This window comes from Xenopus laevis, chromosome 1L, assembly GCF_017654675.1.
Source record: "Xenopus laevis strain J_2021 chromosome 1L, Xenopus_laevis_v10.1, whole genome shotgun sequence".
NCBI lineage: Eukaryota > Metazoa > Chordata > Amphibia > Anura > Pipidae > Xenopus > Xenopus laevis.
In genome coordinates this window covers 90,129,397-90,145,856 of record NC_054371.1, presented here as the reverse complement: position 1 = coordinate 90,145,856, position 16,460 = coordinate 90,129,397, and the positions used below count along the sequence as shown (strand labels likewise).

Sequence of the window (16,460 nt, the reverse complement as noted above, 5' to 3'; positions counted from 1 at the left end):
AGCTCATAAGTCAAGCTACCAGGGGTAAGAGCACACCACTGCCCCAACCGAAGGCACATTCATCCTTCCATAGGGGAAGATTTTTTTCTTGGCCCCTTGAATAAGGATGCAAGATCATTCCCTCCCCGACAATCTGCAGGAAGAGGTAATTTTGAAGGAAAGCCTAGGTCAACATGGCAGCCACGAAAGCCTTCATCGAAGCGGGTCGGCAAAGCCGGATCCACATGACTCCCACCACTGCCAAGCGAAATGGCCGTAGGGGGGAGACACACTTCGCAGACGCATGGCTCACCCTGACTCAGGACTCTTGGGTACACGAGGTTGTGACCCGAGGCTATCACAGTTTGCTTCCCTCTCTCCTCGCCGATTCTTCATGTCAGGTTCCCTCAGGAACATTACAAATCCCAGGTGCTCCTCAAAGCGATTACCAACCTTATTCAATCAGACGTCATCATACTGGTTCCGCCCGAAGAAAGATTCAAGGGTTACTATTCAAACTTGTTTGTCGACTACAAGAAAGACTGCTCAGCTCGTCCAATACTGGACCTCAAGGAGCTCAACAACTTTATTCGGCCACGGAGGTTCAAGATGGAATCTCTAAAATCCGTCATCACAGCAATGTCTCCCGGCCAATTCCTTGTATCCCTAGACATAAAGGACGCCTATCTTCATGTCCGATTTTCCCACCAGAGGTTCTTGCGATTTGCCTTCCAAAATCACCACTACCAGTTCTCTGTCCTTCCATTCTGACTGACCTCTGCCCCTCACGTCTTTACCAAGATCAAGGCGGTAGCCACAGCGCTAATATTCTGGAATATTCTGTCGGACTGGAAATGCAAATCCTTACTTCAGGAAATTCTCTTATCACACAAGACCCGAGCATCTCTTCACTGGTGGATGCAAACCAGTCATTTGACCAGGGACAGACTCCTTGGGGACCCCCAATGGCGCCTTCTAACTATGGACGTCAGTCCGACTAGCCTTAGTCCACTGGCAACAGGAGCTAGCGGGACAGGCAGTAAAGATTCAATCCAACAATGCCACAGCGGTGGGATATGTAAATCACCAGGGTGGCACAAGAAGCAGAAAGGTGTTAAATGAGGTCCGACTCATCCTTCAGTGGGCAGAGACACACCAGTCCCAACTATTGGCGATCTACATACCGGGACTCTTAAACTTGGATGCAGATTTTCTCAGCAGTCTCTAAAGGAGGAAGTATTTCACAAGATCACTCAAAGATGGAGAATATCAGAGGTGGACCTCATGGCATCCCGCCACAATCAAAAGGTACCACTCTTCTTCGCACACTACAATGACCCACTTGCCCTGGCAGCAGGCTTTCTGACATCCCCATGGCACTTCCAGCTCGCATATGCCTTCTCCCCTCTGCCACTTCTGCCCAAAACAATCAAAAAGCTGCAGAGGGAATGCACCACTACTCATAACTCCAAGATGGCCTCGCCGCACTGGTTTCGGACCTCGTCAACCTCTCGGTAGAGGAACCATGGACCCTACCTCCCACACCAGACCTCCTATCACAAGGGCCAATCCAACACCCAGGCCCTGCCAACCTCAGATTGACGGCGTGGCTACTGACACCCAGATTCTAAAAAGAAAATGATTTTCTGACGCTGTGATTCTCACCATGTGGGCAGCCCGGAAACCTGTAGAACCTACCATAGAGTATGTTCCATTTACCAACGGTGGTGTCAAGACCACAGAGCTGATTTCCAGAAGTTTTCTACTCCCAATTTATTGGCTTTTCTGCAAGAGGGCCTTTCCATGGGACTTTCCTTGGGATCCCTAAAATCCCAAATATAGGTGCTTTCCATCCTGTTCCAAAGGCGCCTGGCGCTACTCTCTGACGTCAGGACCTTCTTACAAGGGGTAGCACATGTGAAGCCCACTGTCTGAGCACCCGTACCTACTTGGGACCTCACTCTTGTTCTACGATCTCTTCAACGACCACTATTTGAGCCGATGGCTTCAGTCTCCCTTCAGTGGCTCACATGGAAGACGGTATTCCTACTGGCTGTAGCATCATCAAGGAGGGTATCAGAGCTATCCGCTATCTACAGAACTGCTTTTCTGACATTCCATCATGATAGGGCGGTCCTCCGCACAACTCCGTCCATCCTACCCAAGGTGGTATCCAGCTTCCATCTAAATCAAGAAATTACCATTCCAACTAGGGATCCACCGAATTCACTATTTTGGATTCGGCCGAATCCTTTGCGAAAGATTCGGCCGAATACCGAACCGAATCCAAATCCTAGTTTGCATATGCAAATTAGGGGTGGGAAGGGGAAAAAATTTTTACTTCCTTGTTTTGTGACAAATGCATATGCAAATTCGGTTCGGCCAGGCAGAAGGATTCGGCCGCATCCCAAACCGATTCCTGGATTGGGTGCATCCCTAATTCCAACCTTTTGCCCATCATCTTCCAACTCCAAGGAGGTGGCACTTCACTCTCTGGACCCTGTCAGGGCCCTCAAGTTTTATCTAAATTGAGTCAGACATCCGCAAATCTGACTCTATTCTTAATCCATTCGGGGCCCCGTTGGGGCACCCCTGCCACCTCTCCTGCTGCATCAAACAGGCGATTCAAAACGCTTACATGGCATAGGGACTAACCCCTCCAGCTAGACTCAGGGCACACTCCACCAGGGGAATGAGTACGTCCTGGGCTTTCTGGAACCAAGCCTCAGCCTAATATTTGTGCAAGGCTGCCACGTGGACATCCATTTGCCAAATTTTACCAATTTGACACCTTTGCAACATCTGACACCCGCTACTGCAGGAAGGTACTCCTACCCACAGTGGCTGGTTCCACATAGGCCTCTACTTCCTGCCCGTATGTCAGGGGATAGCTTTGGTAAGTCCCCATTGTTCCTGTGTCCCCCAAGTTGACAATGGAGAAAAGGAGATTTTGTGCAGTCATCTTTAAATCTCTCTTCAGTCACTTGGGGGACACAGGACTTCCCTCCCTGGATTGAGGCCATGCACTCAACTTCAGACATGGTTGGCAAAGACAACCGTCAGTTATATTGTACATAGTTTCTGAATATATATTTGGTACAAACTGAACTAGCTCTGCCTGCAGAGGGGGGTATAGCAGGCGGAGGAGAGACTAGTTATTTTAACTTTTATTGTGTCCTGCCTCCTACTGGTGCCAGCTATACCCCACTGTTCCTGTGTCCCTCAAGTGACTGAAGAGAAAGAGATTTAATGTTAAGTACACAAAATCTCCTTTCTGGCATAAGCCTACATTCCCAAATACAATCAGGCCAGTTTTGAGCATGTAGCCTGTTTGTTGTATATGGCAGGTCCTGGGTTGGGTTCAAACACCATCCTGTGGACTTGTTGGATCCCAAATGATTTGCACATTTAAATATTTAATCTAACAATGCGCCAAATATATGGATGCATGATGCAACAGCAAATGAGGATGGGAAGAGAAACTGGCCAATGCCACTTCTAGGACAATGTCTGATGGTGTTGTGACAGAATTCAGGAGCCTGCAGGCAACATGGGAAATAAATCTAATGATATGACTGGTTTGTTTATTTTTATGTACAGCATCTTAAGAATCTAAGTGATCCTCTATATGGTATAGTCGGGCAGGGTGGGTTAGGGGAACAGTTGGGGTGTCTCTTGTGTGTTATTTGTTATGTACAGCTGGCTATGTACTTGTTCTCCTATCAACTGTGTGGGCGGAGGAGGGGATACAGACACTCTGGAGTAAATGGCAGGATCCTGGCATTAATTCTAGTAGACGCAAACTATGGGGGATGTTAAATTACTATCGTGGAATGTGCGTGGGTTAAACTCCAAATTCAAAAGGGCACTCGTGTTTGACTATGTTGGGAAATACAAACCTGACATCCTCTTATTACAGGAGACCCACCTGGTTGGTCAAAATTTGATGGCCCTAAAAAAGAGATGGGTTAATCAGGTATATCATGCCTCCTACTCCACATATTCCAGAGGGGTCTCTATATTGGTACGCAAGAACTTACAATATGAATTGCTAAGTGTTAATACTGACCACTTTGGTAGATTTGTAATCCTCCATTGTAAAGTTAATAATCAGGAGCTGGTAATAGTCAATATATACATGCCTCCTCCCTTCAAACTGGATCTGTTAGACCTCATTTTTACTAAACTCTCTGATTACTTACCATGCCCAATCTGTGTCACAGGAGATTTTAATATGGTGCTCGATCAAACGTTAGATAGGTTACATGCCTCCTCAGCGCCAACCTCCCCGCTCAATCAGTGGATGGAAGCGGTGGGGTTGAAAGACATCTGGAGGCACAAATTCCCCGCAGAAAAACAGTTTTCATGCCACTCTGTGGGTAAGGGTTCATTGTCCCGCATAGATATGGCCTTGGGCACCCCAGACTTCGCCCAATGGGTTATGGAAGCCACATACCTCCCAAGGGCCCTATCTGATCACGCCCCACTATATCTAGTATTTAGTGTCACACCCCGGGCCAAGCACTTCCAGTGGAGACTCTCTCCCCTATGGCTCAACAACGACGAAGTGGCGGAGTCCTGTACCAAGGGATACGATGAATACTGGGAGACTAACTCCCACTCAGCACAAAATGATGTTTTATGGGAAACCTCCAAAGCAGTAGCCAGGGGCACACTAATCTCAGCAATTGCCAGAGCGCGAGCAGTAGCTAAGCAGGCAATTGATGAGGCTGCAGACAAAGTCCTCACGGCCGAAAAAGCCTATTGTGTACAAGGCACTGTAGAAAGTCATCAGCAGCTGATCACTGCCCAGAGAGACCTCGAGTTAGCGCAAACTAACGCCACTCGGAAAAAGTTACTGTATATCAACCAAAAGATATTTGATCAAGGGGACAAAAATGGCAAGACCCTGGCGTATCTGGCTAAACTTAACAACCCCCCCACAATCATAGCTCGAATCAAAACTACCGCTGGTAATTATATGACGAGGGCGTAGGACATTGCAGACGTATTTGCAACCTACTACCAGGACCTCTATTCCGCACACGCCTCCTATTCCAAGGCAGAATTAGACCAATACCTACAAGGCATTACCTTCCTCCTCTTATCTAGATGCCCCCATAACCTTGGGTGAAGTGGCAGAAGCAATTGGTAGCCTATCCCCAGGGAAAACCCCTGGACCGGACGGTCTACCGGCCGCCTGGTACCGCTTTCTTAGTGACCAGCTCACTCCAAAACTCCACGCCACATTAGTTAAGGCCAAAGAGGCAGGGTCACTTCCTCAATCCTTCTACACTGCCACCATCATTCTTATACTTAAAGAGGGAAAAGATCCTGAATCTTGTGACTCCTACCGCCCCATCTCTCTTATCAATACGGATGTGAAAGTCTTAGCGAAAATATTATCCCAGCGCCTAAATAAAGTGATAGCTACGTTGGTTCACCCAGACCAAACTGGCTTTATGCCCAACAAAAGCACGTCCATTAACCTAAGGCGGCTCTACTCCCACCTCCAAATTAAACATAGTAATGGGGGCACCAGAACGCTAGCATCCCTGGATGCCACCAAGGCATTCGACTCAATCGAGTGGTCCTATTTGTGGAAGGTATTAGAGAATTTTGGGATAGGCTGCAATTTCATAAACTGGATTCAGCTACTCTATCGCTCTCCGACTGCCCGTATACAGGTCAATAACACCCTCTCTAGAGCCTTTCCTCTATCCCGTGGTACCAGACAGGGATGCCCACTTTCCCCCCTACTATTTGCTCTGGCGATAGAGCCCTTGGCCATAATGCTCCGTCAAGCACCCAACGTGATTGGGCTTATGGGAGATTAGAAGAAAAGATAGCCCTATATGCAGATGACATCCTTCTATTCTTAGCGGATCCCGTAAACTCGTTGCACAAGGCGTTAGAATTGACTGATCACTTTGGCACCTTCAGCGGCCTGGTGGTAAACAAGGGCAAGTCTACCCTTTTCTCTATTGAAGCTCCCCGTAATGAAGGGGAGATCCTGGGACTGAGGTGGGTGTCGAAATTTAAGTACCTAGGGGTTACCATATCAAACAAACTTGATGATTATGTGGCGGACAATATTGAACCAGTGACACAGTCATTCAAAAATAGAGCAGGTCAATGGGAGCGCCTTCCTCTCACGGTGTGGGGCAGGGTGAACTTGTTCAAAATGATTGTCTTACCCAAATATATGTATGTGATGCAACATGCCCCAGTGTGGATTGCCCCCCAGGTACACAAACACATAGACTCTATCTTGCTCCCCTACGTATGGGCCCACAAATCCCCTAGGATCAGCAAGCTCTCACTTATGGCCCCTCGGGAAAAGGGTGGCCTTGCCCTCCCACATCTCCGATATTATTATTATGCCTCACAATTAATGTATATACACAACTGGTTCTGCCCAGACCCAGAGAACACGCTAACTGCACTTCATGCCTCTATAGCAGGCTCCCTGGAGGCAATTCGAAACGCCCCTTACAGGAGAAGCAAAGATACCCCTGAGTTGCCACCAGTGCTGACAATCCCACAAAGAATATGGGCTATAGTTCGGAAAATGATGACCCGAAACAGCCCTACACCCTCACCGTATGCCCCATTGTGAAGGAACTCAAACCTTCAACAACTAACACAATTGCCAGATTTCCATTATTGGCCTAGACTGGGGATTAGACACTTGAGCGACTTGCTAATTGATGATAACTTCCCTACTTTGTCCCAACTTAAAGAGAAACTGAACCAGCCCACAATCCAGATATATAGGTATCTCCAACTGCGGCATGCATTTGTGTCCCAATTTGGCTCACAATCGATCTCTACTATGGTTCCACAGTATGAATGCAGGCTATGGGACCCTAGCCCTAAAAAGTTAGTATCTGACCTCTACAAATCCCTGATCCCAGCTCTAGGCAATCCATTTGGGAAGGTAAAGGGTAAATGGGTTGTGGACATCCCTCACTTGGATGACGCAATGTGGGAAGATACTGTTGAGGGTGTGTATGATTTTCTGATTTCTACTAGGGACAAGATGGTTCAGTATCGAATCCTGCATAGGACCTATATCACCCCACTGAGACTTAAAATGATGGGCAGGAACCCCAATGCCACATGCCCCAAATGTCAGGCCCCAGATGCTGGGTTCTTCCATCTATTGTGGACCTGTCCGCTAGTCCACAAGTTCTGGACTGGAGTGGTAAAATATCTTTCGGATCAGCTGCTCCTCCCGGGTGTACTAACCCCAGAGGTGTGCCTCCTAGGGCTTGTTGATGAGGTGGTCCCCCTTAACAAAACTAGAATACTGCTTAAAACTGTGTATTTTTATGCAAAGAAGCTTGTTGCAATGAAGTGGATAAGCCCTCAGGCACCTACAACTAAACAATGGGTACAGATGGTGAATAATAAACTACCTGTCATCAAACTCACATATTTAGCCAGACGTTGTCCCCGCAAATTTGAAAGGGTCTAGGACCCCTGGCTAGACGCCAACTTAGAAGCAGCCCCCTAGCGTTGTGCTTTCTTAACAAATCAACGTCCTAGGCCTGGAGTGCTCCCCCTCCCCTTGCCCACTTACAGATATATGCTGTATGCTCATATTACTTGTCAATCTACTTTGCTGTATAATTGCTTTTGGATTGTCGTAGCCTAACTGTACATGTTACTGTGTGTGTTGTTTTGTTGTGAAATACAAAAATAAAAACCTTTTAAAAGAATCTAAGTGATCTTTTTAGAAATTAGATTTTGTACAGGTTTACATGTGTTTTTGTTTTGTAAACAATGTGTACCCATGACGATATGTACAGTTAATTTAATAATATGTAAGCAATTTTCAAATTAAAAAAAATGAAAGGTTTTACCTTTCAATTACATTAAAAATATATAAAATAACATTTAAAATAACCATTCTAAATTACATGTCTGTTACAGGTTACAGGAACCACAAAAAACAAGACCCGGCCAAAACATCTTGTCTGCTATAAAGAATTGTTTCGAAGATCCCAACAGTGAGAATACATTATGCATTTTTTCATTTTAAAGCCATGTATTTGTGATTACTGACTGCAAACAGAAAAACCATCAAGGTTAGGGTGCGAACGGCTAAAAGCTCCTAGTTGTGGGACAACATGAAAAGGAGAGAAGGAGAGCAAATAGATGTGACCGCAAGATGGGGGGGGGGGGGAATAAAGAAAGGTTCAACATCACAAAATGTGGGAGAAAATAGGTGAACTGAGTGTTTATAATAGAGTGAGTGGTAGTAGTATGTGGAATGTGAAGAAAGGTAAGCAACATAGTGTTAAAAGAAGAAAAAAATGGAGCCGCAGTACATAAAATTTATAAAGTATGTGTCTGAGTGTAAAATGGGAAGCTGGCCTGCACAGTACATAATGCATTTTAGCAGTGGTTCCCAACACCAATGGATAGGTTACATGCTTATGCAGCACTTTTTGCTTGCTATGCCATTCCAAATAATTATCTCCCCTTACTTTGAAGAAAAGTAAACTCAAAATTAAAACTAATTCAGGCAAAAGGAAAGGAGCAACATCAGATACCCAGAAAATGGTTACGGTGCTTCTTAGTAGATTAAAGGTTCACTAGCTCTCTTAAAACCTACTACCTGTATGGGATCCCTTATTTGGAGACTTTATTTTAAGCAATTCTAATTTTTAAAACTGCTATTTTCTCTGTAGTGATATCAGTACAACAAAATTTATAACAAAGATAATGAACAATATTCTTCAAAACAACTCTTTATACCTAATCTGGCACAAAAAGACTGCATGAATGTTCACTGTGTTTTCCTGTCTAGTAAAATGTCTAGTGTTGAAATAACTTTTGCCTTTGCCTTGTCTGTTCATAGCACGTTGATAAAGATAATGTGTCTGGAAATCTGACTTATGTAAAAGTTGGGCTGTGTGATGCCATCCCATTATCACCTTGTATATGTTCTCTTTAATGGTGGCACAAATTGAAGTTTTCCTGGCGTTCTCCCATATCTTTTCCCAGGTTGGGAGTGATATTTTTTTCCCCTAACATCTTTTCCCAGCATCTCATATACTTATGTGGGTGTTGAATAGGGTCTGTCTCATTGATAGTTTTGTACCATCCAGTGATCAATCCCCGCTGAGTGCTTGATTGTTTGCATAGTTAAATCAGAGGGTGGTTTGGGTGGAGAAGTGCTTTTGGTTATATTGATAGAGTATAATGTCTCAGCTGCAAATATAGATAATGGGGGATTTTGCTTGCATTTGCAGTCTCTTTAATATCTCCTTAGGAGCGTAGGGTTCCATCCGACTTTCTAAACATGCTCTAGAGGTGGGTCCCGGAGGGAAGTCGGGGTTGAATAGTAGTGGAATCAAGGGGGACTTGCTAGGGTCTAGTCTCCGTTGAAAATGTACCAGCATGTAGCTGTTTGTTTCATGGATTCTAGGGTAAGGGCATGTTCTACAGCTTTGCGGCTCTTCCATAGAGTACCTGCAGGGGTGCCTGTTTGGGGACAAGTCCTCTCTATTGCTGCCCATATTGTTAATGGGGTATCCGATATCCATCCCAGGACTTGCTTTGCTTGGGTTGCCAAGTAATATTGATATGTCAGGTACAGAGACCTGCTGATGATCTAGATGCTTTTAGTACTTTTTTGATCAATTCTGTGTCTCTTATGGCCCCAAATGAATCTTATGATGGACTTTTGGAGGTCGTCTTTGGTTCACCTGGGAATTGCTATTGGAAGAGATATAGAGATATAATATACAATGAAGCAGGTTAATTTTTACTGATGCTATCAGTTCAAATCACGATAAATTGTATCGATTCCATTCTATTAGATCTTCAGCAGGGACTCTCTCAATTTAGAGTAATTTAGCTGCATATAGGGAGCTATGATTTAGTGTTAAGTTTTATTGCCAGATACGTGATAGCTTTGTGTTGCCAGTTGTATGGGAAATTTAATTTAAGAAGCTTCACCTGAGGGTCCGGGAGGTTGATTGGCATAGCTTCCGATTTGGCTTTGTTTATCTTATAGCCAGGTAATGTTCCATATTTTAGCAATTCTGCGTGGAGGTTGGGGAGTGATGTCTGGGGGCGGGTTATTGAGAGTATGACATTTTCATACATGGCTATCTTGTATTGTGTTCCTTGTGCCTTTATGCCATGTATATCTGGATGCTCTCTGATTTTCTGGGCAAGGGGTTCTATACTAAGAGCAAACCTTAATGGGGGAAGGAGGGGGGCAAACTTTAGACTTAACCTGATGTTATTTCTGGACAGCAATGATTTCCTCATGGCAGATATCCCATGTAAATCTAGGTTGTGCAACCTATTTTTATTGGTACAGCTCCCTGTTGGGTCCCTTGATGAAATTCTGTGGTTCTGTGAGACTTTTTAAGCATTATTTAGGTCTAATAATATATTTTTGCTTTCCACAGGTCAGGCATATTTTAAAAAGCCTGGAAACATAATACGCATGGACAGTCTTTTATCACTTGAAAGTGGAAGTACCATGTTAGATTCGGAAAGTGGAGAAGAAGAGGACACTGAGCAAACCACTCCTGGGGATGAAGGGGCAGTTCTTCTTGAAAAAGCAGCAACTCCAACCGGAGCAGTTCGGAACCTTGCAAAATCTTTGGATCGGACTTACATTCTTGAGCAATCTGCTGTGCAAAATCCTGCTAGCCCCACGATAACACTTCCTACCAAAAAGAGGTATGGATATTTTATACTGTGTTAACATTGCAAATGCAATTTTGAAATGATTTTATATCTAAATGTGTTTGTAAAAAAAATTGTGCTGTTATTACATCTGAAGTTATATGTAGCATCAGGTAAAGATGAAGGTAGTCTTAGGGCAAGACTTAAATTAGACAGAGGCTACTGGAAGAGAGCATATACAATTTAGCCTTCATCACTGTGTCATGACAAAATAAGCAAGTTACTAGCTTTCTGAATATTAATTTAGCGTGTAAACATTCAGTATCGTAAAGATAAATGCCATGTACTCCCCTTTTTTTCAAAATTAGATCAATAAATAGAGCTTGTGCTCAACATACGCTTTGCATATAATACAGCCAATGAAGGCCTTTGAGCCTTGTTTTTTTATTCTGGTTGACCAGTTAATGTTAAGCGAATCCTGAAGAAGAGATCACTTCTCTTATCACTTCTCTTCTCTTATCATATGTGCCTATCCTATGTGCTATGGTTAGGTAATTATTTGAGTTTAGGACACTTGAGTTTGAGGAGTTTGTTTGGTAAACAATTATTAAGTAAAATTATAGCCAAAAGGAATTGTATAATAATAATCTTAAAGGATTCTCCTGCTTTTATTTGGAGAAATATCTATTTTATGCCTTTGCTAATAATGGAATAATTTATTGTATTTGTGTTAAATATAGGTTAAGTTTCAAAAATTTTACAGAACCGGAAGCAAATAATAAAAGAATGAGAATGTCTGAAAAAGATTTAATCTGTTCTACCGATGAAAAGGAATCCGAAATACAGCATCATGTTATGGCTGTTGAGAAAAAAAACTTTGCTTCACCTCACAAAAAGAGGACAACATTGACCGGATTTCCTGAAAAACGGTATTAATGCAGAAAGCAGATAGCAGTTTTAAAAGATCGTATTGAAATGAGCATTGCCATTCTAACGGTAACATGGGTCATTCAAAGCTGACATCAAATTCAGAATTTATTATACAATTGAACCTCGTTTTTTTTTAATGTCTATTTTACATTTTCCCTGGAGTGGACAGAGATTTTTCATAGTTCCAGACAGGCAATTTACATGTTTTTCTTTCCTGTATTTAATGTTGTCCTGGTATCTATGTGCTTCTCAGTGGATACCTGCGCAAAAATGCATAAGTTAGCATTTCTGTACTGATATCTGCTACAATGGGCTCGCTCTGCCTCTTTTATTGTGCTAGTATTTTATTGTGTGGTGTTGCTTTAGGAACACCCTGTTTTATATTGCTAGGCTACAGTTCTTAACATCCTTAAATACTTCATCATATGTTAAGTTCTTGTAGTTGTAGTATTTGGTGAAGCAACAATGCTGTGGAAGGTTTATGTACCTTTTAATAAGACTTTGATAAGCCATGGAGCCCATTAAGCCAAAGCTTGCAAGTAATGTCAAATTGTTTGGTTACAACTGCTCAGTGAGCAAATTGTGCATACCAATAGAGGACTGTGGGAAAGCCTGTAGAAGGACACTGTAGACAGCATTTCATGTTTATGTTTGCAAGTGATCATTGCGAAATGATGACCATTGCAGTAATGGTCCATTTTAACTTCAATCAAACCAAATGAATGGGAGTTTTCTGCAATGTCAGCAAATTGTTTTATGTCTCACCTCTTTTAAACACCCCCTGTAACTAATGCAACTAATGATGCTAGCTCTTAACTGAAATAGCTGCCTCAGCTAGGGCCTTTATGGCCTAGGCTATAACAGTATTCAGTGTAGGGAGAATTATTCCTCTGACCCTCACTTCCTTATTTGCTCTAAAATGTAGGGCTAAAGGAAAAAACATATTTAAGCATATATTTCTGAGCTCAACTTGCTAATTACATACTATATGTAATGTCGGTTAGGCTTTATGTATCTAATAACTATTTTACTTTTATATTTTTTTTTAACAGGCCATCAAAAGTTGTTCCCTATCCACAAAATTCTTTGTTTCAGCAACAGGATGAAATTGAGCATGATAATGAGGATGAGTTTATGATCGATGAAGTGGACAGCTTTGTAGTGAATTCCTGGATTTCAAACCCAAAAAAAGCAAAGTCTGATTTAAAAGGTTCAATGTCCGCTCATTCAAAGAAATCACAGCAAGTAAATGAAGAAGCCAAAAATATTCAAAGAGACATATGTGACAGAGCCCGTGTTGTAAACAAAGAACTTTCCTCAGAAAAGTTTTCTTCTTATGGACATAATACAAACATGTCACCAAAAAACAAAGGTGGTACTGGTAAAAAAAATCTTGGACAGCGACTTTGTGAAAATGATCTTGATTATCTTTCAAGTGAAGTACAAAATTTACAGCAAACCTTGTCAAACAGTCAAATTGTCATAAATACACAATCAGCTAGTGAAGCTGCTCTGGCAAGAATTAGAGGAACATCGGTGTACATAGCCAGAGAGTTGCAGTCACCTAACCTGAAACAGAAACATCAACCTGAGTCCAGTGAAGAAGTGCAGTTGCCAAAAACTAAAGTAACTTCTACATCTAAATCAGTATATATACAGGAGATAGACATGGGAGGTAATGTTTATTCTGTAATATTATTCGAACCCTAGACTATTTGTGCTTAAGTATCCTTATTTGCTTTTTCATTATCTCTGTAACTCATTTAAACCGAAAGATATTAAAAGCTATTGAAGTGTTTGATGACAAGCACAGAGTTCAGCAGACCAAATGTTTTTTTACATTGCAAGGTACAATATTCAATGTTACAATATAAAGTTGCTGTTTTGGAGAACATAACATACACTGTTAAACCCATCTCTCCTAATGTGTTTGCATGCTTTTTTAGAGAAATGTCAAACCAGATATTTCCCTGCTGGAGAATGAATGCTGCCAGAGATCATGCCAATAAAGCCTGAATCCACTCCCATATTTGCAGACTGATAACTATGGCATTAGCCTATCACTGCACACACTTGACAGATGTAAGCCTAAAAAAGGTTTACAGGCTGAAATCTGCCCAATGTAGATACAGGTGGATGCCATTTCTGTAACTGTCTGCAGACACTACCACCAGATAAAACATCAGGTGTAACAGTAGCCTTGAAACCTTCGCTGCTACATGGTGCATGCTGGATATACTGGTACTTTGCTTATAGGAGAATAGTAGTTAAAGTTCTAAGTCCCCTATAGTCTATTGGATTTTGCATTCATGAAAGACTGCATGTGCCATAATTCTCTGCAGGGTCTTCACTTACAATTGGTTAACTGTTACACCAAGAAGTGATAAATCGGTTTTAAAAATTTCCTAGTTGTTAACTCCTCTTATTGCAATGTGCACAAAGATATCTTGTGTATATGATATTTTTATATGACTTCGTTATTATGATACAAGGATATTGCAATATTAATGAAATTTGGTCTTTACAGTATTTTTGTTCATGCCAATTCTACAAAATCAAAATTGTACCTAAACTATGCCTGTGTTTTTTCTAAAAGCAGAGTAAAGATATTTTTATCGTTATATGCTGTATAGGCCCATTCCAAAAACAAAAGAAACAACCTGATCCACAAAACATGGAATTGATACAGTCTCTAAAAGATGCAGCTGATATGGAAGAAGGAAAGAGATATGCAAATGCTGATAACCCTAAAGAAGATCAAGCAGAAGCATGTCTACCTGAAAAATCTGGAAGCCTTGGTAAATCAAATGTCCGCACAGGTCTTTCTACTGGTAAAAAGAGGTAATTCTATTTCAATACTCTTTATTCTCGTTATATATTATAAATGCATAAATACTCGTTATTTATGCATTTATAATAAGTTTTTTGTTTTTCAACTAGGGTTGGGATTTTGGCTCAAAATGAGCTAGGCTAACATCAGAAGATGGTTGCTTATTTCATATTTCCTTAATTGGAAATATATATAATGGATTTAAAAATCCTGTTATCCTTATTCAAGCTGAGTGATGCAATAAATGTTTCGAATATAGTTAGTTAGCCAAAAATGTAATCTATAAAGGCTGGAGTGAACAGATGTCTAATAAAACAGCCAGAATCCAACTTCCTGCTTTTCAGCTCTATAACTCTGAGTTAATCAGCGACTTGAAGGGGGGCCACATGGTACATTTCTGTCCAGTTTGTAATTGATCCTCAGCATTCAGCTGAGATTCAAAAGCAACAGATATGACCCATGTGGCCCCCACCTCAACTCTGACAGGGTAACCAGTCAGTGTAAACCAAGAGAGCTGAAAAGTAGTGTTCTGACTGACCTGTTATACATCAAATCACTCCAGCCTTTATACATTACATGTTTTGGCTAACTATCTATATTAGAAACATTTTTTATGTTGCACAGCCTATCTATTTACCCAGTTTTTATTTTTACACTGAACAATTCCTTTAATACCTTCAGAATTCGCTGATATTGCACTAGGACTTTTACATAGTTACATAGTTAAATCGTGTTGAAAAAAGACTTAAGTCCATAAAGTTCAACCCCTCCAATGAAAACCCAGCATCCATACACACACACCCCTCCCTACTTTCACATAAATTTATATATACCCATATCTATACTAACTATAGAATTTAGTATCACAATAGCCTTTGATATGTCTATCCAAGAAATCATCCAAGCCACTCTTAAAGGCATTAACAAAATCAGCTATCACAACATCACCCAGCAGTGCATTCCACAACCTCGCTGACCTCACTGTAAAGAACCACCTACGTTGCTTCAAATGAAAGTTCTTTTTTTCTAGTCTGAAGGGGTGGCCTCTGGTACGGTGATTCTCTTTTAAAGGTAAAAAGTTTCCCTGCTATTTGTCTATAATGTCCTCTAATGTACTTGTAAAGTGTAATCATGTCCCCTCGCAAGCGCCTTTTTTCCTGAGAAAAGAACCCCAACCTTGACAGTCTACAATCAGAATTTAAGTCTTCCATCCCTCTAATCAGTTTAGTTGCACTTCTCTGCACTCTCTCTAGCTGATCTATATCCCTCTGAAGGACTGGAGTCCAAAACTGCCCTTCTCTGTACCCTCTCTAATTCAATAATGTCCTGTTTGACCACTGGAGACGAAAACTGTATGGCATATTCTACATTTCTAGACATTAACAACCACCCTCTGTACCCTATCCTGTAGCCAGTTTCCTATCCATGTGCAAACGACTTAATTAAGCCCAACAGACCTTAGTTTAGAAAGCAGTCATCTACTGCCCCCCAACCGTCTAGAATCTTACTTACCTCATCATCATCATCATCATTTATTTATATAGCGCTGTCAAGATATGTCATCATAAAAAGCAATGAAATTTGTCTGACATGACATTTGTCTGACATGACGTATACTTCATAAAGCCAGGCTGATTGATGCTCATAATGCCATCTTTTTATTATTAATATACTTAAAAAAAAAATGTGGGATTCTTCGTGCTTCTACAGTTACTCCTTAAGGGAATAAATTTAGAACAGTAATGATTTAATATAATTTTAAATAACAACCATTTCTGTTCTGTGTTTTCAGCTGAAAACATAATGCCCCAATCAATGCTCTGAAGGGCAGCCCTTAAGGCACTAAAATGAGCTTTTCTGAAATTCATGGTTTTTGTTGCCCCAGTGTATATTGGTTTTTTGCACCAGACTTTAAATGATATAACATTATGGTCACTATTACCCTGGGGTTCAATGACTTGCACATTTGCTATAAGTTTTGGGTCATTAGAGATAACTAGTTCCAGAATAGCATTTTTTCTGGTTGGCTCCTCAACAAACTGTGCCATAAAATTGTTATGCAACA

The 16,460-nt window shown here is 41.6% G+C and overlaps 2 protein-coding genes across 6 annotated transcripts in view; one reads left to right on the top strand and one right to left on the bottom strand.

Moving 5' to 3' along the window:
* The window catches only part of LOC108711362 (signal-transducing adaptor protein 1), a 250,025-nt gene that overhangs the window by 47,936 nt on the left and 185,629 nt on the right, over positions 1-16,460 (bottom strand). The gene's annotated exons all lie outside the window — the stretch shown is intronic.
* The window catches only part of cenpc.L (centromere protein C L homeolog), a 47,774-nt gene that overhangs the window by 4,630 nt on the left and 26,684 nt on the right, over positions 1-16,460 (top strand). For 3 of the 4 annotated variants that reach the window (NM_001166013.1, XM_018250808.2, XM_041583379.1), the window contains 5 exon segments: positions 7,918-7,994; positions 10,413-10,689; positions 11,376-11,564; positions 12,618-13,240; positions 14,199-14,406. In NM_001166013.1, the coding sequence (NP_001159485.1) occupies positions 7,918-7,994; positions 10,413-10,689; positions 11,376-11,564; positions 12,618-13,240; positions 14,199-14,406 (1,374 nt within the window). 4 annotated transcript variants of the gene reach the window in all.